We start from the raw sequence: 25,696 nt of genomic DNA on the forward strand, positions 1-25,696 counted from the left end.
TGCTCCGCTTCCAGGCCAACAAAGGACGGGAGGAGCCACACGCTGCCACCTCCGCCGGCGCTGCGGCCGCTCTGCCCGGGCCCGGCCGGGGTCACCCTGCGGGCCCGGGGCGCGGCCGGGAACCGTGTCCCGGAGCGGTGCTGCCCTGCCTCGCACACCCCGTCACCGGGCGCTACCTCCCACCAGCCGCCTTTGTTGGCTGCGGAGCATCCTGGCGGCATCGCCATTGCTCGGAACGGCAGGACAAGAGCCTTTCTTCTCTCTCTTACCGCTGTGCAGCACCATTTCCAGAATGTAAACCTTGGCATGCGAATCGCTTTATTGGATCACATTAATGGCTTTAAACACATAACACCCGCCTCACATTTATACTCTGAGCATACAGCACAGTACATATTCTGGCAGAAATAATGCCGGTTTATGAACATCTCTTACGAGCCTCTTGGCGAGGCACCGAGTCCCAAAGGCCTTCTGCTCGAGCACAGCTCCTGCTGGCAGGCTGCCCCTGAAGCTGTGCCCGCAGGTATCGGTCGGGCAGGGAATTATCCATCGGGCTGGCCCATGCCCTGGCGGCCCCACCCCAGCCCACGGGACTTCCCCACGTACAAATTCTAACTTGTCCAATGAACCAAAACAGCAGCAAACTGTGGCAATCAGTGAGTCTGACAAGTTTATAGAATGTGAATTTAATAAATCGATTTGGGGATTTATATAAAAAACCCAAATGGATTTGTGTTCTGCACTAGTTTTAACATTCAAGAAGGGCCATGAAATTCAGCTTGCACAAGCTCATCCTGCAAGGGACTTGCAGAATTAAGCCATAATATTTATAGCACCCTATTTCTTCCCAATTAACCAGGAAACTGATTTGATTAAAGTGAAAACCAAATTCTGTTTACTTACATTGCATTTCTGTGGTTGGCTTGCATAATAGCATAAAGAAGATGGCAGCTGTTACTACCACTCTGGTATTAATATCAGAACTGTTAATCGATTTCACAGTTTATACATGGCACAAAGGTCCTTGTGCATGCTGCCTTTCACACAGATTTATTTGTTTTCCTCCCAGCAAGGTGTCCTTGACATGGCAGAAAACGTCCATCACCCTCAGTATTTGATTTTAAAAATAAAATAAGAGAATTTTAAGTATGATTTACAAGCAGTGCCAGGCTGATGGCTCTTCTCCAGTGGCTTTTTAATTCAAGCACACAAAGTAACAGGCAATTGCATAGTGAGTGTTCCTACAAGCATCACTTCTGTGTTGGGAGGCTTTGGGGGTTTTTTAGCAGGTTGACCTTACATCTTAGCTCTGAGGTCTTAGACCAGAGGTCCCGTCCACTCCACCAGACACTGTGCCACATAATCCTGGGAAGCTGTGGTGGAAGAAATTCCGTTTGTTTAGGTTATCCCGTTTTCTCCCTTGGCTTTGCAGTGACCGGGATCAAAGCCCCTGACACCGCTGTCCTCGCGTGCAGCCTCTGTCCTGACCAGTGAAACCATCACCAGTGATCCTTCCACCTGGACTGCAGCTCTGAGATGGGACCTCTGCTCACCTGCCCTGAGGGAGCCGTGCAGTCCCAACTCCCACACCACGTATTTCATTCTCCAGGAAGCAGGTACATCTTGAACCCCCCTTTTCTTTTTCCTGAAGAAATGCCTCCAGTGTAGCCTGCTGTTACTTCTCAGCAGTCAGCAAGGAGTGCTGCCAACTCAGAACACTTTGATGCTGTAGTGAATGCTGAACTTGTGTGCAGTAATAACTTTTTAATTATTTAACTTCTAAGGATTTTAAGGCTCTTGAAATTCAGAACTCTAAACCATGGTGTATTCATCGTCAGCTCTCTGTACAGAGATCAATTTTAACTGCATCACACACAGCTACAAACAGAGCTTCTGCGCATTAAAGATGTGCTGGGGCCAAAGAAGACTTTGCAGGTGGACTGACACAATGAAAACCAAAGTTGATTTACATTTAGGTTTTTTTATGTCAGAATAAAAGCTGCCCTTTTTGTCCTTCCCCACTTCTGGGAAGGACAATAACAAAACAAAACAGTTCTTTCCTGGCTAGTGAAACACGCTTAGCTTAAGCAAGAAGTGTAACATACACATTCTGTATTTCAAGCCCTGAATTCAGACTAATAACTTTACAGCTTCTGGCAAATACTTAATACTGCCTGTTCCTGCAGTTGCTTTTTAAGGTTTTCACCTTAAATGTTCTGGTAATATATGATCTACAAGAGCAGAGGCTTGCATTTCTTGTTTTAGAATACTTCAATTTTTCTTTCTATCACTGTTTAGAATGCAATGGTACTTTATATTTAAACATTCAATATTAAAAACCAGCTTACAACTAAACTTCCCCTTTTCAGATGCTCCTATTGCTAATCTCTTTGTATTTTCTTGGAAAAAAAAAATTTCCTTTCCTGGTTATTAAAATAAGTCTCCTATTATATTTTGGACTAAAACCTCTAGGATTTCTTTTGGAAAGATGAGATTTATTAAAAGAAAGGGATCTCACAGGAGATAACCAGTACTCCAGCCAGAGCAGCAGCTCTGGGGGTGTGGGCAGGAGCTGCTGGGGGACAGCCCCCCCCGACCTGCCCAGCAGCACAGCCCAAGGCCAGCCAAGACCTGGGGCTTCCCAGCCATCTCCTCCCGAGCTCAGTGCCCCACCCGTGTCACCAGCCAGCTACACAACCCAAGCACAGGCATACTGCAGTGCTGATGGATTTTCCCATGAGCACTGCGGTCTCTTCCGCTCACCAGCACCTTCCGAGAGCTGGGCCAGCAGCCCCCAGTCAGCTCCTCCCAGGCATCAGCCACCTGCACATTAACATCCCGTACCACAGCGCTCAGCAGCCTGGGACACTGAAGAATGCCTGTTTTGTTCTCTTAGTGTGCCATATGTATGGGCCTTTTTCCTTCCTTCTCCTGATACTTATTCAAGTATAGGAGGATTATTTCTGAATTATTCATCATACAGTATCTGATTAGACTGTGGCAGTGCCGGCTCCCACTGCTTAATGAATGAGCCATTAGGCTTTTGCAGATGGTGCCATCAACAGCTCCTCTGGCTGTGTGTTCACCTGCATTTACACAGCAAAAGGAGAGTGCTGAACCTGAACAGGGGTTCCGGCTGGTCCCTGGGGAGCTGGGCACTGGAGGAGATGCCATGTGACACGAGGGCTGCTGCCCCACTGCAGGAACAGACACCCAGGCACTGCAGGAACAGACACCCAGGCACTCCGGACCAGCAGCAGCTGTGCTCGGACTTCTGCCTTCCCACAGCCCACCCATAAAATGGAATAATCACCTACTAAAATAAGGATAAAGGGGAATCCAAAACATGCAGAGCTGGACTCTGAGCAAGTCAGAGGAACGTAGTGAAAGCTGCTGGCAGCCAATTAAGAAACCTCTGCAGCGGGAAGAAGCTCAATTAAATGCAGCATTGTTTCCAGCAAGAGCTATTTTTCTGCTATCTTTCCTCTCTTTACCTTGGGAAACACTGTCCTCATGGACAAGGGTGGCAGCAGCAACGGGGCCTGGCAGTGGCTGCTGATTCCAAGCTGCCCGTGATGATCTTCCTACAATGGAAGCAAAGTTAAAATCAAGGCACCTTGCTGGTTTGTGGCCTGGGAGGCTTTCAAGCACTCAGACTTTCCATGCTGGTCCTTGGCATCTCCTGCTGGAGGAAGGACATCTGATTCATCCCCACCTACCGAAGATGAGTCAGGATTATACAAATTCCATTTAGTTTGTGTAACAACACTACTTCCCGTGTTGCAAACTTCCCTCTCTGCTGCCATAAAAGTCTCTACTGAACAAACCCCTAAACACACAGTGATCAGCAAGAGATGCCCCCAGCTGAGGTTGGTGCTGGCATGACCTGGTTTTTGGTCCTTCCCTGGGACAGACTGGGGCTATTATCATCATTGCCATTTCTTTCAAATTGCAAATACTGCTGCCTCTACAGTGATTCTTCCACCAAACAGGATTTAATAACAACTGAGCTCACTATCAGCTGCAGCTTAAACAACAGCTTGTTGGCTGCTTCCCTCCACTGCCAACCTGATCCCAAGGTCTGCTGGTCTGCTGCAGGCAGTCCTCTAACTCAAGGTGAATCTCCAGTCCTTACCAGTTAACTAAATCAGCTCTGGGCTTTGGCATTACCCACTTCTGCACCCTCCGCCTGACATGACTTTGCCCATGTTAGCATGGTGAGAGAGAGGGAAGCTGCTTCTCCCCCTTGCCCAGCGAGCGCTCTACTACCCTACAAAAGTGTTAAAGATACTCAGCAACCTTGTTACCCCATAAACTGAGCGTGTGGCCACCATTAGCCACTGGCAGGGCACCTGCTGCTGTCACTGGGGGCAGTGCTGGGGCTGCCTGCACCCGCTCCCCCGTGAGGCTGTGCTTCATGGCCAGCTGCTCACACTGGCTGGGGCAGCTCAGCCACCCTTCCAGCCCTGGGGGATCTCTTCTCTTTCTCCCTTCAGCTCTGAAACCTCTGCCTCAGAAGTTATGCTCCCACACACCCACCGTGCAAGAACTGGCTCAGCTTCAGATCAGGCAAAAATCTACATCTTGCGCTGCATGCAAATAATAACGCAGGCTGCAAAGGCAACTGCTGAGCACCATCTCGCCACTCATGGTATTTTTTAGTACTTAGAGCTGTCCAAAAATGTCCATCTTACATAATTAAACCCACTCCAGTTTTTGATACAGCAGAATTCTAATTATACCTTTTGTACCTTATATACACACCATGGTTGGAACATCTTAGAGCTGGCAGGCAGATGGAGTTTAACAGGAACTATTCCATCAACAGATGCTACTACCGAGCTCTCTTTGCTCAGTCTGGGAATGAACTGAGGGGCAAGGCAAGAAAACATGTTTTCTTACAGAGCCACCATCTGCCAATTTGAGAAGCTGCTTTCATTAGTCTGTTCAGTAGGAAATCTTTGTGTTTGGGTTTACCCTTACATGAGACAGGAATGAACAAGGTGACATGGAGAATTCATCCAGAGTAAGTATATTTAAAACCACAGGGGAGACTTACAGGATGTCTGCCCCCTGGACAGTGTCCCAGGAGTCTGTGTGTCTAACAATGACACTTCTTCTAAGACATCATTAATCTCATTCAAAAGTCATCACCTAGAATAGGCAGGCAAACTGTATGGTAAGTGTGCATGAGATGAAAAGGAGTTTTCAATGTATACAACTCTGCAAAGTGAACGAGTCCCACCTCTGATTTATGTGCTGGAATACAGTGAGTGTGCAAACAGCTGCAGTTCTCTACCTGCCAGCACAGGGAAATGGCTTGGCATCAAACACAGCTGTTTTCTGATTAAAATGAACCCACTATTTCCACTAAAATCAGAACTGATAATCTAAGGGTTGTTTCAAACAAAGTGTTCTCTTTGCAGCTGCAACCAGAGTGCAGCAGACTCTGCACATCCCTAAGGCAGGCACAAAACAAAACCTACAAAGCTTTGAGAATCTGCAAAATAAACAAAATACACAAAATAAAACAAAAATGTTTTATAGCAACTGTACTTTCTTAAAAGATTGTTATGCTTCCTACAGACAAAAAAAGATATCAGATTTGGTACATTCCCAGTATTTCAAAGCAGTTCTCAAAAACTGCTGGACCAATCCTCAGCTGGTCCTGAGAGGCAGGTACCACAGATACTACTGGCACTCAGCAGAAGGGAAAGGAGAGGGAAAGAGCTGACAGGCACAGACAGGATGTGAACAAGGAAGAATCCTGGGACCACTTTAGACACCTACAGCACCAACAAACTGCCCATTTAGAGGGGAATAATCTGAGCGCGTTGTGACAGAGGCTGCTCCAGGACTCCAGGCTGCCTGCTGGTAACCCACAGGAGAAGCACCCACCTCCACAGGACCACTGGTGCTGTCCTGCCATGCACGCTCAGCATCCCTCTCTGACAGGGTGGCAGGAAGCTGCCTCGGGAAGCAGAACTAGCTCATGTATAGAGAGGTGAAATAAATCATAACCATCACGTTAAGTCATCAGAGAGCCCGGGAAGCATCTGAGAGCTGCTTGATCTTATGTGAAGTCATTTGCATGACAGGTTGAAGGCTTTCCATCCCCGTTGCAGTGACTCGGAAGCACACAGGCAGGTGCCAGCAGGGGCTGTGGGAAGGGCACATGGAAGGTCCTGGCCGCTTCCCCCGCATCCGCTGCAGATGTGGGTGTGGAGGCTGGTTGCTGTGGTAACACACACCCACAGGGATCCTGGGCTCGTGCTCACTGCATGCCAACAAGGATGGCAGAGCACATTTTTTCTCATTAGCTCTTAAAATAAACCTGGAATGACTAAATTGCTGCAATGGTACCCTAGCAATTAATAACTGCCTAATTTCCACAACATGGAGGGGTCCTCACTGCATTCCTAGACCGCTGCAATTATTAAACTAAGAGGGTGATCAATCTTTTTTTAAAAAAAATAAACCCAACTCCCTCAAATTGCCAACCTGTCCTCCCCCACACCTGACACTTTAAACTGTCTCCAGTCCACAGCAAACACCCTGGTGCTCAAAATGCCACACTCTAAAACGCGAGCGGATCTTACTCCGCCTGAATTAAAATTCTGTGCAAGGCAGGAGTAATACTGAAACCATCATCCCTGCAGCAGTCAGGAATTTATGTCAAGGTGAACATGGCCCAGAAACTTAATGTATGGGAGCTGCCAAAGCTCCTAATTAGCTGACAGAATGAGGAGAAGTAGCTGGTGCATGAACCAAAGCTGTAACTACAGAGACAGCAACAGCAGCCCTGAAATCTCCTAGTGGAGAGTTCCACGGGGCAGATGCTCTTCTGGAGCCAAAGAGGCAGTTGCAGGACTCTCAGGATAACAGGTTATTTTTACTCAGGAGGCATCCTGCAGAGCTCTGTGGAGGTCTGTTCCAAACACATCCCAGCTACTGCTGTTCAGAGAAGCTGAGGCTGTCAGAGAGAAGGAATTCCAGTTCAACAGTATCATCAGTGGTCTCTACTGGTACATTACTCTTTTCCACAGTGGGTGAGTAATTCCATACTTCATGTCTTGAAGCCAATATCCTGGGAGGCCCATTGCAGGAACACGCCTCTGATTGTGTGATGCTGGCTGAGCAAGTACAGTTTGGATGGTAAACACCTGGACAGGAATTTGGTTGGCAGTGACTGGAGATGTAGTATTCAGCTGCCTCTCTAAGACTCGATTCCATTGAATTATGAAAAGGATAACCAGCCATGCAACAGGTATGAGGACAGTTATTGGTTTTGAATCCATGATGAAGGCCTAATTTAGCAATAAGGGGCTTCCCAACATTAACTTCCTTTCTTTCATCCATTGTATCTTCTATTCCTGAATACTCATAGTGCAAGCAAACAGTGAAGATCAAGTGTTCCTGTAAAAGAGGAAAGGTGGGGGAGAGAACAAGTTATACTTCCAATCCAAATAAACACTGCAGGAAACCCTTTGAGAGGCCTGGCCTCCTGGAGAAGAGCAACCTTTTTAGGAGCTGAGGACACACACTGGGCAAGACTTGTTTACTGAGGACCTCTTTTGGTCAGTACTTGCTCACAGGACAGTCTGTAATTCTAGAAGCACTTATGTTACCTCAGCTGCCAAAAACACCGAAGAAGAGATGGCAGGTGCTCATGACACAAAGATACAGAGAGACACTTCACAGTGCCCCAGTCTGCTGAAGGGAGAACCTTCCAAAAACTGCATGCCCAGGAGCACTGGCTGATGATACACAACACTTTCAGCTCCTACTAATGACTCTGTAAGAGGCAGCTCTGCTTCAGGTCATGTTCTTCCTGAACTGCAGTGCATAGGAACACCCTCAGAGTGTGCTATGGATCATCTTCACAAAAACAACCACCTTGGCCAAGAAAATACAGAGGGCCCTGCATGCTGGTTTCAGGACTGCATAGGCATCAATTCCCTGGCTTTTACTTTTCAGCTACAGAATTAAAGTCACTAAACTGTGCTATTAGTCATTGCTTCCCTCCAAAGAACTTACTGTGCAGACAACACACAGATGCTTCAACAGAACTGCGAAGCAACATGATTAGTGTCAGTTATCTGAACAAACGTGAGGAGTAATATATATTAACCCTTAGTTTTTGCAGTGAACTCAGCCTGGTGTAGAGGCAGTGTTTGGGAAGGTCCTTTGATACTAAATAGCTTCCAGTTTCCTCAGGAGTTCCTTTATTAGCCAATTTAGGATCCACATCCAGGTCCTGTTGCAAGAAAGAAACGAGAACTTAATTGAAGGTATAGAATTTGTAGATCATAAACCATTACTTATTTCAGTTTTAGAAGTTTCAACAGTTTGGACCCATTTTATTGCAAAAGATGCAGTCTGACATGGATGGAGCAGGAAATTTTCAACTTCAGTGGAGCAAGATGCCGAGACACCGAGAGGAAGCACTTACGAGAGCGAAGTCTGTGACGTGGGCTCTGCAAAGGGCCATTCCGGGGGGTTTCTGCACCATCCTCGTGTAGATTAGCATGACGTTGGAGAACTCGGCTGCAAACCCCAGCTGGATCTGGACACCACATTTAAAATCAAGGTACCTGCTTTCTGGAAGCTCTGCGAAGAACACATCATTACAGTCTAAATATAACTCAGCATATGCATTTTGTATTTTTCTAAAACAGTTTCTATTTAACAAACAAGAATTAAGGGTATAATTTCACAAATAAATACCTGCATCTGTGGAAGAGCTGTCTTAGAAATGCCACCCCGACCCTCTGCCCAATCTATCAAAGCAATTTGAAGATGTACCCCAACAACTTTAGGTAAATAAGGTGAAAGATCTTAAACTGCACTGCCTTTGTTAAAAGAAGCTAGAAAGCCTCCAACTCATCTCACCCTTATTTTCTTAGTTGTATACGTTGAAAACTCCTTTTCATCTCATGCACACTTACCATACAGTTTGCCTGCCTATTCTAGGTGACTTTTGAATGAGTTAATGATGTCTTAGAAGTGTCATTGTTAGACACACAGACTCCTGGGACACTGTCCAGGGGGCAGACATCCCGTAAGTCTCCCCTACTGTGGTTTTAAATATACTTACTCTGGATGAATTCTCCATGTCACCTTGTTCATTCCTGTCTCATGTAAGGGTAAACCCAAACACCAAGATTTCCTACTGAACAGACTAATGAAAATTCAGATATAAATCTGAATGTCTCCCATTTCCATTCAGTACTACATGCCCTCACTTGTCCCCCCACGGCAGCAGGATCATGTAAGAGCAGTGTCCCCTACCATGAGCCTTGGCCCACTGCAGGTTCCGTGCCAGCGACTCTGCCGAGGCTGTGCTCTGCTGCACGGGGTCTGTCAGCGCCCTCCTCTCCGACAAGCTGCTGCGGATCTCCAGGGCTTGCCTGCCCTTGGTCAGGGGACACTTGCCCATATCTGAAAGTAAGGTGCATACAGGTTCTTTCAAAATCAATGCTGCTGCCATTCCAACTGAATTAAGTCCCTTGCTGCAGTGCTGTGTGGTTGCTGTGGTTATGCCAGCGCCAGCACGTCCATCAAAAGCTGCAGCTCTTCCTTCCCTGAGGGCCAAGGCACCATTCCTGCTGCTGCAGGGCCCTGAGGGTTCACATGGGGCCTGGCCAACCCCTTCCCCTGTTCCTCAAAGCCTGCTCAAGCAGTATCACAGTTCTGAGTGGGGAAGGGCCTAATTAGAGTGACTGATTTCAAGAATATGAATAATTCCAGTCAGAGATTTCTAAAGGACTGGGGGGCAAGGGGAGTATTTTAAGCATTGATAAAGGGCCCAATATTGTTTATTTAACAGCTTCGCTAATGATCCATATGACAGGACAGAGTGCAAAGCTTGGCAAGTTTGCAGATGGTTAAAAACTGAGAGGAGTGGCTGATATCCCACAGGACTGTGCTGCCCTTCCGAGGGCCCTGGACAGGCTGTGGAACTGGGCAGAGAGGAATCCAACAGCAGGGAACACCGAGTCCTGCACCCAGGCAGGAATGATGCCCTGCCCCTGTGCAGGAAGAGGCCTGACTCCCTGGGACAGAGCTCTGCAGGGAAGCACCTCGGGGGCCTGGGGGCCATCAAGCTGAGCACGAGCCAGCACTGCACTCTGGTGGCAAAGGCAGCCAGCAGGAAGCACAGTGCCAGCAGGGCCTTTTCCGTGGGGGCTATTTACATGGAACACTGGCAATGGGAGCACTCCTCTGGCACATTTACAAGTGTCTTCAATTTACCTGTGTGGTCCCTGACACTCAAGACCTGGGAATACTGACAGCAGCGCCTGTCACACTGCCCAGCAGGTCAGTCCTTCTCTCCATTCTTGAACAAAAGACAGACTGGGCAAAGCTCTGTGACCTGCAGCTGATGAGAGACATCCCCTACAGAGCCAGCCTCACACTGGCTGATCTTGGCCAAAATGGCTGGCCTGTTCTTCTGTACCTGGAGCAGATGTTTGCACAGGAGCAGCACGTGTTCCCTCGACATTTTTCACTTTAGCACTTTTCCCATCAAATCTAAAATACAATTACTGAACCAGGCATTTGAAAGCAGTGCATTGCCCTATTTAATGCACTTAAGAGAACTTACAGTTCTCGATAGAGAACAAATCATTATCATCACTATAGCACTCTGGGGCAGGTAGGACTCCATTAACTGTTTAAATGAACTTGCAAATGACTGGACTACCACAAGCAGCTGGAACCACAGGACAGAAGAGCATTTTTGTCGATGGACAATTCAAAGCTCCATGAGGAAAGATACTCAGAACAAATAAGGTTCGCTAAAGTATAAAACTGCACACTATTAAAGAAGCTCAGATCCCTTTATAACACCAAGAACGTTGTTAATGTGCTGCCCAGTAGCAGCTGCTTCTTGATAAAAGCTGCTATTTGATCAAAACACAACAAGAAAGAGCTTTAAGTAGTGTAACACATTCACCATGGGAGGAAGAACACGTAAGCAAAGTTGTTTTCAGCAATGCAGGCTGAGGAGACTGTTAGTGCAGTAAGCTGGAGTTCACCTTCTGCAACCTCATCAAGCAGAACAGTGATCTTCTTGTCTTCTAACAAACGCTCCTTCAGGAACTTCATGAAGATGCCATTGGCCAACCCCGACTGCTGAATTTCAAAAGCTTCTGCTCCTTGGCACCTGTGAGATCACCAGCATCAGACAAGGAAAAAACACTGAAACATCTGCGTGGTGAGGAGTAAAGTTGTGTTGGGAACGGGGGAAGGAATTTCCTACAATTTGAAAACCAGGCTGTGGCCAAGGCCAGCCTGCTCTTTGTGTTCCCTTGCAAGCAGCTCACGGAAGGTTTCCCTTCCAATGGCATCACACACCACAGCTGTTTATCAAACTCCTTATAGGAGGAGCTTCAATTTATCATTGAAGATTTTATGAAAGCTCTTGACTACTTCTATTCAGTCACTTTTGCACTTAACTTGCAAACTGCCCGAGGTTACTGGTCTGTTAACACCACAGTACTGTTCTGGAAAAGGGCAGCTGTACAATTTCAGTGCTCACTTCTGTGGCACACAAGAAGAAAAATTTCCTTACGTTGCATATCCAAAAACAATATTGGCTGTAACCTTCAGAGCATCCAAGATAAGAACTGTGTCATCATATTCATTTCTGCAATAAATGGAAACACAAGAAAGTCAATAAAGGTAACAAGTTCAAAATACCAGAAAAGCAGAGCTCAGAACCAGGAATTTGTTTCACTCCTACAATTCTGGAATGAATCCTGACTGCTAAAAGACAAAACTCAGCACCATCATGTTATAGTAACTAGCAGAGTTGGTCTACAATCTCTGCAAAACCCATTTCTGATAACTGCCCATTTTATGTTATACCAAAAGCTATGATTTTTTTCTAACTTTCCCCCCCCCCCCCCCGGTGTCTGCATAGTTAGCACAAGGCTTATGTAGATGGATTTTCTATTTGGATGCAGACTGTGAACCTGAATTGGGTCACAGGCATTTCATTAGCACTGAAGTTTAGAGGCTCGACAGACACCAAGGCACCAGCACTTTTCTGTTATGAAACATTCCTGAGAGACCAATTGCCAGAAGTGCTGACTGAAGAGCTGATTTCAAGTGCAAGTTTAATTGGGCATCGTAGTTTCTCAACATGGGAAGAACACAGTACTTTGTTTAGAAAAACCCCATAAATCAGTTGGGTTTTAAGCTCTAAATAAAGATACAACATCCCCAGCATAAAAGCAAAATCCATGGCTCTGAAGAGTTCTAAAATAAGCACTTCACTTGAGCCCTTCTGCCAAATTAACATGCCTTTGATCCTTCCTCCTGTAATGAAGGCGGATAACGGTGCAAGGGGAAAGGGTCACGTTTCTCCTTTAGGATGCCCAATTTTGCTTTTATCTAATCAGACTAATGGTCTATAACTTTTAAGCAACAGCAAAAAAGAAGAAATAAGTGTCGCTGGAATCAGGAGGCAGGTATCCACCCATGGGGACAGAAAGCCAACCTCACAGCCGGTTCCCCAAACTCGAGTCATTACTCCCTGTCCTGTGAGGCAAAGCCACCCCCGAGCCCCCGCTGTCAGCTCTCCCCTGAGGACCAGAGGTGACACCTTTTCCGACACATGTCCAGCAGGAACACGTTGAGCCCCGTCTCCTTCAGCTGCATGCGCCGCAGGACGTCCTGCACGCACAGGCAGTTTGCTGACCGGTAGGGACTGGGAGCGTCCACGGGGACCATGAAACTGTTGCCGTAGTTTTCGTAGCCGTGACCGGCGTAGTACAGCAGACCTGGGTACAGAACAGGTGTGACTGAGAGCACGGGGAGCACACGGGAGCGCTCCTGCACATCTCATGCACAGCGGGACTGAGACCATTCAAGCCACTCCAAGCTGGGTTTTTAATATCAATATGCTTTTGTTAACACAGGAAGGGAGGGGAGGCAGGGGCGAGCCACTTTAACATCGACTCCACAGCACACAGACACAATGAATTTAAAAAAAAGCAAATATCACACATGCAATAGGATCAATCGGATATTTGCATCAAACACACCGAGTTAAATACTCTTAAATGCTTTAAGTAGTTATGGCCTCTAGCAGAAATAGTCTGTTATGTATGATGTGTAACTCACAGATGGGAACAAGGAAATGTGCCAACTGTAAAACATCTTCTCCACGTGTGCAATTACAAAGCTCTGAGCAGCAGTAACTCTGCAGATTTTGTAGACAGAAAAAAACCCTGCTGAATAGTTTGGTAGGACTCCAGAGCACATCCCCATTACCAAACTACCAGCAGCTCATGTTCAGTTGATTGCAGCTACATCTCTTAGTTACAGACTGGGTTACTTCTGGGTCTACTAAACAAACAAATTCTTTGCGTGCTTTCCTAGCCAGAAACGAGTATCCCGCCATCATCTCCCTCACTTGCCAGTACACAACAGTCTACAACATTTTAAGATTTAAAATCTTCAATAAAACATGAAATATTTTTGTAGGAAAAAAAACCCAAACATGTCATGGAATTAAAGACAGCTTTTCTGAACCCTGAAAAAGGAAACTGCAAGCCAGGGCTTAGATTTTACTTATATGAATAAAGATGTCCAGTATTAGTCATATCAATTTGCAGTAAGATTAGATGTTCTTAGAATTAATAACCTCCACTGCCAAAAAATGCAATTAAGAGAAGCTTGTATGATTAAATTTGATTTTCCTATTGCCTGTTCCCAGTGCTGGTTTTCCTTAATGATGCAAATTCCATCTCTTAAAAAGACTTTTTATTTATCTATACAGAGCAGTCTACGGGCCAGCTCTGCAATATATACAGTATGTAGTGTGCAGCTGAACAAAGCTAACAGAAATGTGACAATTCAGGCTGGCTGGAGATCTATCTGAGTGTATACTCTGTAAGTCATGGCACTGACTACACTCCTTTGCTGTCCTTGGCAGATGCCTGTGCTGTGGCACGAGTACCTGCAGCGCTGACCGTGCTGAGCTCAAGATCAGAAATACATCCGTGCATACCGGGGTAAGTGGAGTAAACATGCTCACAGGGTCTCAACAGACACTAAGGCACAACAATTTTAAGTAGGCTCAAGTTCCTCAGAGACGTCAGCATTTAAGTGGTATCTGCCTCTCTCTCTCTCTCTCTCTTTTAAAAAGAAAGCAGCCTAAATATTTTTAGCCTTTCAGACATCCGGGTCTATGCTTTTACCCTGTGTGGAATACAATGTTAATTGCACCCTACATTTAGAACAGCACAAACCAAGGCATCAGAGGAGGCAATCATCATCACTTTGTTTACCACTCCTGCCCTTAAGGACCAGTATCTGAAATGCCACTTTCCTGGCAGTTGGCCAGAATTACACAACTTAGCAGGCATCAGGAACACATGTAACAGGGACCAGACAGCAGCAGCCACTGTGCCTCTTCTATTTGAAGCTATGCCCACTAGAAATGCTATAAATCATTACCTATTTGTGCACTGACAGCACCTTTTATTGGCTTTAAGCTGTTAATAGCCACTATGCAGAAAGGATAAAGTGACCATTTAAATTGAAGTAGTTATTGCCAAACACCACTGAAAAACTGCTCCGTTTACCTTTTATACCAAGTGGCTGGAAATGCACGACTGCAAAAATATGTTGTGTAAGAGCTTTCATGTGGTGCTGCTGAGAAACCCATTAAAGCCTTTCTGTGCTTTATTTTCTACATTCATGACAACAATTACAGAAAAAAATTGAGAAGGTGCAAGAGTCCCAAATGTACCAGCACATCTATTTCCCAGGGAGTAAAAAAGCAGACTGCTCTCAGAAAGCCTCGATACTCCTGCCAGGCTGAGGCTTCATGTCAGGCAGCTTTTGGCTCAGACATAAATGCCCAAATGTCAGAGCAGCCAGTGCTGCTCAGACAGAGCATCAGGTAACACCTCCATAAAAAAGTCATGATAGCAAATAATCTGACCTTGTGTTCCAAAAAAGGATCAAGTAATGTTTTCGTGAATGGGCTTTACTACAGGAATTCTGCAATTTAAATAGGGACACTGGCAAAACTTTTTGCTCTCTGTTCTAAGTCATTTCTCAAGGAGTTTATAGAATCTTAGCTTTTAGAAAAATGACAAAATAGTGGCAGTCAGCTGAAAACTCAAAGCCCACAGAAGAACTTTTCTTACACTCCCAACCAGATCATTCCTGGCCTTTTCCACACAAGACACGAAGGCTTTTGCTCTGTGCATCAATTCCACTGTGCACTCCCCCAGAGCTTGCACTGCAGTTATAGGTGTGGTTAAAGAAAAGAGCTCAAACCTCTGATCTGTTCTAAAAGTAAAGAAACAAAAACATTTTAAGCCAAGTCAAAGGCTATGCTGGTGGGTGCTTTTCACTTACTCTTCCCATTCTGCACACACCCTATTTACCATGAAGGCTGTTTGGCCATCACATGTAGAGAGCTGGCAGAGGTAAATACCAGCTGTTTGTGTACTTGATACGTACCACACTGACCTACTTCAGAAGGGATTTGGCGTGTTCTTACCATATACTCCTTTGTCCAGGAGAAGTAAAAATTCATCCACCGCGTTTCGCATCTCAGATTCAGTAAGGTCCAGTAAAGAAACGACTTTGAAATCCAGCTGCCTTAGCAAACTGGTCAATTCATAGACATCTACCATGGGAGCCTTGAGCTGGGGATGATTCCAGTAGCTCATGTTTCCTATTAACAGAGCCACCTTGTCTGTGGCTGCCAAGACACAGGGAGAAAAGAACACGTCACGTTTATATATTCCAGGGGTCACTACCTTTAAAAGTAAGGTCTTCCAAAGAGAAAAGAGTATCCAGGCACAATATTTCCAGGCACAATATTTCATGTGATTTCAAAAGCCTTCCTACATCAATAATACAGCTCAACTCTCTTCTTACCTCAAAAAAACCCCAACCTTACCAGCTTGGGGGGGAGCACCTAAATTCCCCCTCACACTGATGAAGCTGAAAGAGTGGAGAAGCTTGGACAGAGGCACAGTTTACTCCTGGAAGGGCAGGCAAGCATTGTGAGGGACTGTACCAATGCCCACAGGTCTCCCTCCCTGCAGCTCTCTACGTGCCCCACAGGTCTTGCACTGGCAGTGTCAGAAGCAGCAAAATCTGTTTCCAAGATGGGAAATGCACGTTCCAGCTACAAATCTACTCACCAACAGGTCTGTGACTCGACAGTTCTTGTGGGTCTGCTTGAAAGAGATGAAAAGAGCACTGTCAGTGACTACAGTTGGAGCTGCAACACCAGAAAATGAACTGCATGTTCCCCACAGCTATCGTGTAGAGACACTGCTTTGCCTAACACCTTACTGAGTTAGCACAAAAAAAAGGGCTCTGTTTTGTTTTGGTGGCTTTGGGGGTGTTTTGTTGATGTTGTGTTGTTTACAGCAGACACCTTACATCATCTGAGAAAGCAGCAATGTACTAAAACTGAGAGTCCAGAGAAACTACAGACAAGAAAGCAAAGATAATTCCCTTTGTATAAGTGCACGTGCAGTGCAGTAAGACCAGACTTGGGTGATGTTACAAAGATAATAGCACCCCTATAATTCACTATATGCTTCAAGTCAACCTTTTGGACCCAGGAAGCTGTGCTGCTCTTAACATGATACCTGCCCCTATTCAATTCCTAGTTACAGACACATGCAAATACTGTAAAGTATATACTGTAACCCAGCTAGGCTTCAGTGACTTGTAACATAAAAATGAGATGCAAAACTAAAGTTTTTCAAAACTTATCACTGACCTGATTCTTGAAGATCATTAAAATCTTCTGCAAAGAAACACACCAATAAGATCATCATTTAAACAATAAGCAAAAGCAACATTTTTGTTAGTAAAAATATAAGTGTCATGCCACTAATAATCAAAGCTGAACACGGAAAACAAGCTACTTTTCCAAAATACTTTTGGCTTTGCATTTCTGCAAATGTAATCTTTCGTGTCTATTCCGCCCAGAGAAGAGAAAATCCAGCAATGTATAAAGCCATGGTAGACCAGCATTACAGCACAGCAGAGCTAAAAACCAAGGGAGGGACACTCCCTACACTCCAATCCCACAGGCATGCAGGCAGCTTGAAGGAGCAAGGAACAAGGCATCAGAATCACCCCTTTGAAGAGGATATGCTTGAAAGACTGCTGAAAAAGCAACATCCTGAGCAAGAAATCTTACTTTGGGAAGCCACATGTATTCAGAAAGACTTCAGACAGAATTTTGAAATATTCTAAGCTACCACAGGTTTCACCTCTTTATTCTGAGAGCACTGGAAACCATGGAAAAGAAAACCACTGTGTCTGAAGCCCCAGGGATGTCTCAGAGCAGGCCTGCTGTGAGCAGCCTTACACTGTTCTACGTGATCCCCTGATGGTGTTGCAGACTCTGAGGAGCTCAGCCATCAAGGGATGGTGCAAACAGCAAAAGTAATAATACACATCTTCCTCCCCATGGCAGCAATGCAGAGGAGAACAGAAATCATCCTAATGAGGTTGCTGGAAACACCTCTTGCAGACAGAGTGCTGACACTGGAGCTCTCTAAGATTACCCAGGTTCCTAAACACCTCCAGATTTTCTTGGATAGGATGTTGCCTCCTGAGCCCAGCCAAAAACCTCTCCAGATCTTTACATTCGTTTGACTAGCACAGGAGAAAGCAGCCTGGTTTTTTTTCTCCTGTACTCTAGATCCTGGCATCCAGGCAAAGAAGAGAAAAGCACGTGCAAAAGGAACACTGCATCATGCATCAGTGCCTTAAACTAGACCGAAGCTCTTCACCCACACATGCTTTTCAGCAACACACCCGACAACCCATCGTCCCCTCACTGACTTTTCAAAACTGATTCACAACTAAAGGTTTACTTTACCTTCTGTGCACTCCACTGCCATTGCTTTCCTTCCTTGTGTTTTAAGGAGGGGGAAAATTGGAAGACAAGCGCTCTCAGTTATTAGTGTTAGCATACGAGGTGGGGGACAAAGGTCACTGTCAAGCTGCTCTGCAATCTGGCTCATTTTACAGCAGTACAAATCTGCACTGACCACAACACTGTACAGCACTAATCACTGAAACCTGGGAGTACTACACTAGGATATTCCTTAGGTTAGGAAAGAACTTGTGAGGTACATACTAGTATTCCCAGATAGATCTGGAAGCTATACAGAGATCTGCTCCTCTTCAGGTCCCTGAAAATACGTGCACGTGCACACACACTGAATATGTTCTATTCATTCATTCTGCTTGCAATGAACAACCTCACCTGTCTTGTATCAAACAGGAAAACTCCTCACCTATAATGACTTCTACCTTCTCGCTGTCTTCATCCTCGTGGTCGTTGAATACGTGACACCAGTATGTCCCCTGATGTTCCACGTCCACAGAAGTTACCTGTGCAAGTGTCGTCCCAGTCATCCTCACAGACCCCAAGACAACACCTGTATCAGGTATTCAAGCCTTGCATTTAAGCCCCCATGCAAGAAAAAGTAAAAACTAAAGAAGCACTTGGAGCGAGCACTTCTGTCAGAGGTTAATCAAGACTATGGAGAAATTGTTTTCTTCAAGAAAGCTTTCTGTGATAAGTTCAAGGTGGTTGCACATCGGCCCCCAAGGCTGGCCCATTGCAGTAACTTACTGTGTAGACGTTTTTGCTCCCATTTGCCAAGGGAAATCCATTTCTGAACCACTGGTAATGAGGAATTGGGTTTCCAACAGCTCCACATTCTAGTACCAAAGCATCCCCCACTGTCAGGTTTTGTGGCTGAGGCTGAACACAAATGCACAATTTGTTTTGAGGCAAACCCACCACGTTCCCTTAAGAGAAACAAAAAGGAAAAAAAAAGAAAAGAAAGGGTGAGACAACCTAAGCACAGCTACAGAGGCCCAAGTTCCTCTAGGAAGTGGGAGGACAGTTTCAGAAGGCAGTGGTTCTGCCACTCACCATGAGATGCACCCTGGAGCTCACAGACCTCCAGGCGTGCCCACCGACTGAACACGAAGGAACAGTCACTGTTCACTCGACAGATGTAAAAGCCAGAATCCTTTACACTCACTGGATTCAAAACCAGCTCTGGAGAATCACCATGGGGAACCTGAATCACAGGTGAACCAAAAACACTGAAATTTAGATTGGTTTCATCTAAACCAGGATCAAGCACTACAATATTTATTTCCGTGTCCATAAGACCAGCCTCAACTCCTTCACATACTTGAAACTTATTGCTAAGCTGAGAGACAACTAAACTTGCAGCTTCCTTTCTGTCCCATTCCAAAATTAGCCCCCAGGGATGAAGTGGTTTGAATATAAGGAATCACCACATTGTTTTAGCAGATTCCTAGGGTCACTATCCAGCAGTCTTCTCTCATTGTAAATAAAGGGAAGAGTCTTAGAAAGAAAAAGGTATCATCCAAAATCATTACCTATTATTTTCACTATTGCAAAAACCTGCACTGTTTATCAACTATTACCTCTTTTTCCTGCTTGAACCACTGGTAGTGCACAAATGGGTGTCCTGTTGCCCAGCAACACAGCTTGACCACCTGACCAGAGAGCACTGCTTGAGAGTCTGGCTGTACAACAATCTTTATACCTTTAAAACAGAATTTACACATAGCAAAGTTAGGAACAAAAACAAGTCCACCCTGCATGTCCATGCAGCCAAGTTCAAGTCCACAACAACACTGTACAAAGGCTGCTTATCTACTTGGCTTACTTTTAATCTCAGAATCAGATGAGCCAATTACCTTGATAATCATATGGATACCAATTATCAGAATTCAGGCACTAAAGATGTTTTTATCTACTGCAGAAAACAAGCTAGCTGAGTGTTTCCAGTGTAAAACCCAGAGCTGCAGCGAAAGCACAGGCCCAGCACTGACCTGCATGGCCGAGACACTGGAGAGCCTCTGTGTGCTCCAGGGCCTGCAAGGACTCCACCAGCTCCACCACAGTGCACCCACGATCTCCCAGCAGCTTCAGGAGACTCCAGCTGGGACTGCCTTCTGGCTCCAGCACTTGGAGGGAACACTGCTCCAAATCCAAAGGGCTACGGAGGAACAAAAGAAGGACATGGCACAGACCTTCTTAACACTCTTTGCTCAGAAAGGAGCTGGGTTAACAATCAATTGTAGACAAACAAAAAGATTTAAAAAAATAGACAAAGGAAATTCCTTGCTGATTTGGACATATTTGCAGTATTTCCTTCAAGTTTCATGAGTTCAGAAATTATACAGTGACAGAAACTGGTATTAGTTATTTGTATGCTACAAGGTAAGAGATGCGTGTACCTCACAAGTCTAACCAAATGTACTGAGAAACCTTCTAATTTTCACTTTTTAAGGTATCAGCAGAAAAACTAGTACAGCACCCATCATTTCCATGTGCCTAATTCAGAAGCGGTAAAGAGCAACTCAGTGTCTAACTTCAAAGTGCAGGAAGAGTGATTTTAGAGTTTTTAAAACAAGCGAGTGGTGCAGCCCAGCCAACCACACATCACTGCAGCGCAGTGAACTGCGCCTGAAGTTCTTAGTTTAAACTTTGGTGTAAAGTCTTCGCGCACTTCCAACCACAGCAGATTCAAAGAACTCAGATAATAAGGACATGAAGACAGCTATAGAAAGGGAATGCAAGTTTACGTATCCCCACTAAAGAGATTCATCAACGTTTCTTTCATTAAGTCGCAGTGCCACGCCAACCCAGGGGCGAGATACCGTCACTTATCAAACGGACCTTCACAGTGTTTCACAGGAAAACACAAACATCCAACTCCCGGACCGCGCAGTGACACCGCGGCTTCCTCGGGGCAGCGCTCCCCGCCGCTCCCCGCGCCCCTACCTCAGCCGCACCGTGCCTCGGCTCCCCGCTCGCTGCGCCAGCTCCCGCCAGCCCTTGCCGGGCGCCGCCCGGTCCAGCAGCTCGCTGAGCCTGCGGAGCAGCGGCTCGGCCAGGCGGCCGAGGGGCAGCGGCCCCGCCGCACCGCGATCCATCGCTGCCGGCAGCGCCACAGCGCCCGGAAGGAAGCGCCGCGCGGGGCAGGCGGGGCGGGGCGGGCGGGACCGCGAGGGCAGCGGGGCAGGCGGGGCGGGACCGCTGAGGGGAGCGGGACGGGCGGGGCGGGACCGCTGAGGGGAGCGGGACGGGCGGGGCGGGACCGCTGAGGGGAGCAGGGGAGCCGGGGCGGGTCCGGCTGAGGGGAGCAGGGGAGCCGGGGCAGCCCGGCCGGGTTCGGCTGAGGGGGGCGGGACGGCTGAGGGGAGCGGGACAGCCGGGGCGAGGCGGGCGGGTCCGCTGAGGGGAGCGGGGCAGCCGGGGCGGCCCGGCCGGGTTCGGCTGAGGGGAGCGCGGCCGCCCCGTCCTGAGGGGACCCCGCCATGGCGGGGCAGGAGACGGCCCCCCCTCGCCCCGGCCCTGCGGACACTGTGAGGGAACCGAGCGGGTTTTGTTTTGTTTCACCCATTTTGAAATGGGAACGTTATGAGTGTGCCTCAGGGCGAGACCTCCTGCAGCGTCCGCAGCTGGCCCTGAGGAGGCCGGACGTGGTCGGAGAGGCGGCAGCTGGGCCGTAAAGCGGGCAAAAAGCACACAACGCTGAGGGCAGGGGTCGCGCTCTGAGGAGAAACAGCCTTATCCACCTGCAGCCGGCACGGCCATGGATTCTTCTCCGTGCCACAGCTTCCTCCCACCCTGCGCCAGTGTCCACACAGGCAGGTGTGCAGCTTAAGGCTCAGGCACCTTGTGTCCTTCAGCGTGGGAGAGCAGGGACGGCTTGGGAAGAGCCTCCCAAAGAGATGTTCCCGTGGCTGCTCTCCATCACTGCTAATGGACAGATGAGTGGGGCAATGATCTGAAGGGAATTGTTATCTCTCTGGAGTTGCAAGTTGCTCAAAGTGGACTGAAAGTGCCTTAGAAAGTAATTTTACTAACACTTTTAATCAGTGATCAAGCATTCAGGTTGTTCAGGGAGGTGCTAGGTGCCCCATCCCTGGAAGTGTTCAGGACCAGGTTGGACGGGGCTTGGTGCAATCTGGTCTAGTGGAAGGTGTCCCTGCCGATGGCAGGGGGGTGGAATATAGGACCCTTAAAGGACTCTTCCAACCCAGACTATTTTATGATACAAATGTGGCTGCCTCTCGTTTCTTTGGGGGTTATTTTGGCTATTAGACTGTTACATAAAACAGATATCCCTGTTGCTATTCCTGAATGCTGGTGTTTGGAGGTGCTATATTTATTGCTGAACACACCAGTTTCCTATCTGGGTCTAGATAACACTGGGAGCAAGAAGTATTTAGCACGGTAGTATCTCATAACCAGTTTTAGCTGCCATTATTGCAAAATGCTTAAAAAAAATCCTGGCACAAAACTTGCTTTTCAGCCTTTTCCAGATCCTTTGAGCTCAGAGCAGTTTGTGCAATTCATTGAAGTTCCTCCTGTGTGAGACTTGGCTCCTTGGGTAACAGGAGTGGGAATACTTCCTTACTTCAGGATTCACCTTTTTGCCTTTGAGGGATGGGAATCACAGGTGAATTTCTGTGTAGTGATTGTTAAAAGTCCACTGTCCACCTTTGATCTCCTCAGCCTGCTTATTAGGCACTGTGGGTTTTCTCATGCTCAGCAGAACTTTTGTGTGCTTAACCTCCAGCAAGTAAGAAGTTCCCAAGGTACCTAGCAGAGCAGTTAGGCACGCTCTCCAAAAAACAATCCAGTGCTTTAGTGTGAAAAGCTAAGGCCAACACTTCCTCTCTCTCTCAGCCACGAGGAAATTCCTGTGGACTTCTATGGCAGTAGGATGTGCCCTCTCCTCACTGCCAACTCCCTGTCTGGTGGAGGTTTTCTCAGGAAGGGCCATCTGCTGCATGTAATGAAATCGGCTCTCTTAAAAGTCAACCTGTTGAGGGATCAGACTCCCTGCCCTGAGGTCACAGCAGCAGAACACCCCCGAAGCCGTCCCCAGCTCCCAACAACATGCACGAACGCAGCGTCCTTTGTCCTGCAGCACCAGGTCCCAGCCCAGGCCCAGCCTGCTGCTAGAATGCCCGGGAAGGGCCCTGCGGGTGAGTGTGCATTTGGGGGCTCGGGGGGCAGGGGGATTGTGCTGCAAACGTTACTCGGCTGCTTTTTGCTCCTGGGAATCGTAACAGACGAGTAAAGGAATAAGGGCAAGTTACATTATTCTTAAGGCATTACACGACTGTAGTGACTTGTAGTGTTATTGAACAGGAAATAGGATTTGTTATTTGCTTCTGCTAAAGAATAGTAATTTTTCCATGTCTTGATAGATTGATTTTTTTTTTAAATGCATTGCATCTAGAATTCTGCTCAGTGTTTCTAGAATTACACTGGTACTATTTCCACCGAGTCTCAACAATATAAACTTGCAAAAATCATATGAAAACAAGCTTCCTTCTCTGAAGAATGTGTAAGTGATACCAGGTATCCTGAAAAATGCATTTTATTTGTTCTAAATACATATTGCATGTTCTAATACTCAGTAGGTAAAAATTTTCTTCCATTGCTGAGAAAAAAAATCTGGTCACTTAGCAGAAATAGATGATTCTCAGGCTGCATGAATTGCTCAATCTGACAGGGTCAGATGCTTGGCAGATGTTAAAAATAGATTAAGACAGATCAGTGTGAAGAGTTGTGCTGTGATTGCTTGTTTTAATTACTCCCTGTTAAGGTCTTTGTTAGAGGCATGCAGAGCCAGTCATTTATTACTGCATTTAGCCAGTGAATTATAGCTGGGGTGTTTTTATACCGTGGGGCTGTTCACGGTGGGTGGGGCACTAAAACAGAAAAGTTGTCCAAAAGTCTCGGATGCTGGCAGTTGAAGAACCACAACATATCACAGTATTTTTGGCAAAGACATATTTTGGTGATAGTTGGTTTAGGTAATGCAGTGGTTTTTCTGGTTTGATTTCTGACAGTGTGCACTCCTTGACAAATATGCTGCTCCAAGTGTTCAATTTGACTGCGGTGTCTCGAAGGATTTATAGAAGAATAATGTGGTTGTAGTTACTGTTTGTTACTTTGATTTCTTTTAAAGAAAAAGCTTAAAGAGAGAACATGAGAATAAGCATTTAAATACAAGAAAACATTAATGGGAAGCTTTTTTTTAAAAGTAAAGTTGTATGTTTCTGATCATAAATATATTGTATGTGTTTCCATGCAGGGAATATAATACCTCACTTAAGAAATGCAAGTGGGTGTGTAATGTCTGTGTTTATTGCATAACTGGAAAAGTCTATGTTTTGTTCTGCTTTGGAAGAAGAAGAATGTTAAACGTAAAAAAATCTCTTTTGAGAGGTGCCCTGTATGAGGAACTAAAAAAAATGCGTATATTCCCAAATATAAAATGGTTGGCAGGGTGGGAACATGGATTGGATGGAATTACAGCTGTTGGTTTCTTAGAGGAGTGCTGCAGCTGTACAAACCATGTGCAAACGCTCTGCAGGAGAGTTAAGGCATATTTGAGCAATATTTCCAGGGAGAGTGGCAAGGGAATTAGCATTAACCTTGGACTATAACGGCATTGGAGCACGACACTGAGATTTCCCAGGTGGCAGGGTGTGTGTCATACACACGGTGCTGTAGTTGGTCATTTTGGGAAGGATCTGTGAGGTCACTGCACTGATTTCTGCGAAGGATCCATGAGGTTATTGGAGTGATTTCTGTAAAGGAGCTGTGAGGTCGTTGGAGTGATTTTTGGGAAGGATCTGTAAGGTTTTTAGAGTGATTAGGACTATGGCATCTTCATTTCTCAGCAAACCAAGAGTCCGAGTCATAAAACATGAGCAACCCAGGAGCTGGGGTGCCAAAAGCACCGGCTTTGTTAGCAGTAATATTCCATTTAAGCTGTGTTTGCCACGCCGGGTGATTTAATTCTCACAGTTCTCACAGACATGTGCTCTGACTTTCTCCTGTGGTCTCTGGCTCCTCGTGCCGAGTGTTGAACAGTGCAGTCTGTTTGCTGACAGAGACGGTGCAAAGCCCTGCCCCTGGAGCGCTGCGAGCCCGTCCGTGCCAGCCTCCCGTCTGTGTGCAGACCGAGTCACCCCCGCGTCCCTCAGCCCAGGCTCTGTCACACCCCGCGTGTTCCCTGCCTGTGCCAGGCTCGGGCTGAGGGAGGGGCAGTGTCCCGCGGCACTCCTGCCAGCGGGAGCTGGGCCGCGGGTACACACCCGGGCACTGGGAAGCTCCACCTCGTCCCACCTTTTAGACACTACTGTGTGAGACTTTTCTTGGGATCCTGTGGCTAGTGGAGATTCCTTTCTGCTTTTTTTTTTTTTTGTGGTTTCTGTTCTGCTTTTGCTGCTTTCTGCCCCTTTAATCAATATTTCTGAAATCCTGCTGTCTGTACCAGCGAGCTTTCTGGTTGGATCTGCAGAATGTATGACCATTTCTGTTCATCTTAAAGAAAGGTTCCGTGGTTATTAGTGGTTTGGTTTGGAGATTTTTCATGTTTATCTTATGTGAAGTCTAATTGTACCCACCAGCTTTCTTTGTGGTTTAGCTACCTGCCAATGTAACATTTCTCTAAAGGGAGGTATGGAAATGTATATAATATGCCAGGCACGTGGAGAAGCAGCTGTTGCTAAACCTAACATTTAGTAGGATAGTCTAGGGGATAAGAATTGTTTTGCAAAAGAACAAATCCAGATCCCAAAGTTTGGCCTGTGGAGTGGAGGTGAT

At 46.5% G+C, this 25,696-nt stretch overlaps 2 protein-coding genes across 8 annotated transcripts in view; one reads left to right on the forward strand and one right to left on the reverse strand.

Moving 5' to 3' along the window:
* The window catches only part of ALPK2 (alpha kinase 2), a 98,938-nt gene that overhangs the window by 36,958 nt on the left and 36,284 nt on the right, over positions 1-25,696 (forward strand). For 2 of the 4 annotated variants that reach the window (XM_039388531.1, XM_039388532.1), the window contains exon 1: positions 21,330-23,058. The gene's annotated coding sequence lies outside the window, so the exon portion shown is untranslated. Of the gene's footprint in view, positions 1-1,432; positions 1,617-13,945; positions 14,025-21,329; positions 23,059-25,696 lie in introns of those variants that run through there. The other 2 variants (XM_039388530.1, XM_027742801.2) reach the window with 2 other exon arrangements.
* MALT1 (MALT1 paracaspase) lies at positions 302-21,032 on the reverse strand. Of its 4 annotated transcripts, none has more exons than XM_027742810.2 (17): positions 20,843-21,032; positions 19,888-20,054; positions 19,477-19,598; positions 18,950-19,100; positions 18,644-18,822; positions 18,303-18,399; positions 17,882-17,914; positions 16,769-16,795; positions 16,179-16,214; positions 15,527-15,730; positions 12,611-12,788; positions 11,576-11,650; positions 11,040-11,167; positions 9,292-9,441; positions 8,453-8,610; positions 8,132-8,257; positions 302-7,416 (listed from the first exon to the last, which is right to left on the reverse strand). In XM_027742810.2, the coding sequence occupies exons 1-17, from the start codon at positions 20,992-20,994 to the stop codon at positions 6,949-6,951; spliced, it is 2,451 nt and encodes an 816-aa protein (XP_027598611.1). In that variant the 5' UTR covers positions 20,995-21,032; the 3' UTR covers positions 302-6,948. The 4 variants fall into 4 exon arrangements, with proteins under 4 accessions (XP_027598611.1, XP_027598612.1, XP_027598614.1 ...); XM_027742811.2 differs by having other exon boundaries at positions 6,949-7,416; positions 16,179-16,211; positions 20,843-20,994; XM_027742813.2 differs by lacking the exon at positions 17,882-17,914 and having other exon boundaries at positions 6,949-7,416; positions 16,179-16,211.

This window comes from Pipra filicauda, unplaced genomic scaffold, assembly GCF_003945595.2.
Source record: "Pipra filicauda isolate LSUMZ 115617 unplaced genomic scaffold, ASM394559v2 scaffold661_size620017_pilon, whole genome shotgun sequence".
In the NCBI taxonomy this organism is placed as follows: Eukaryota; Metazoa; Chordata; class Aves; order Passeriformes; family Pipridae; genus Pipra; species Pipra filicauda.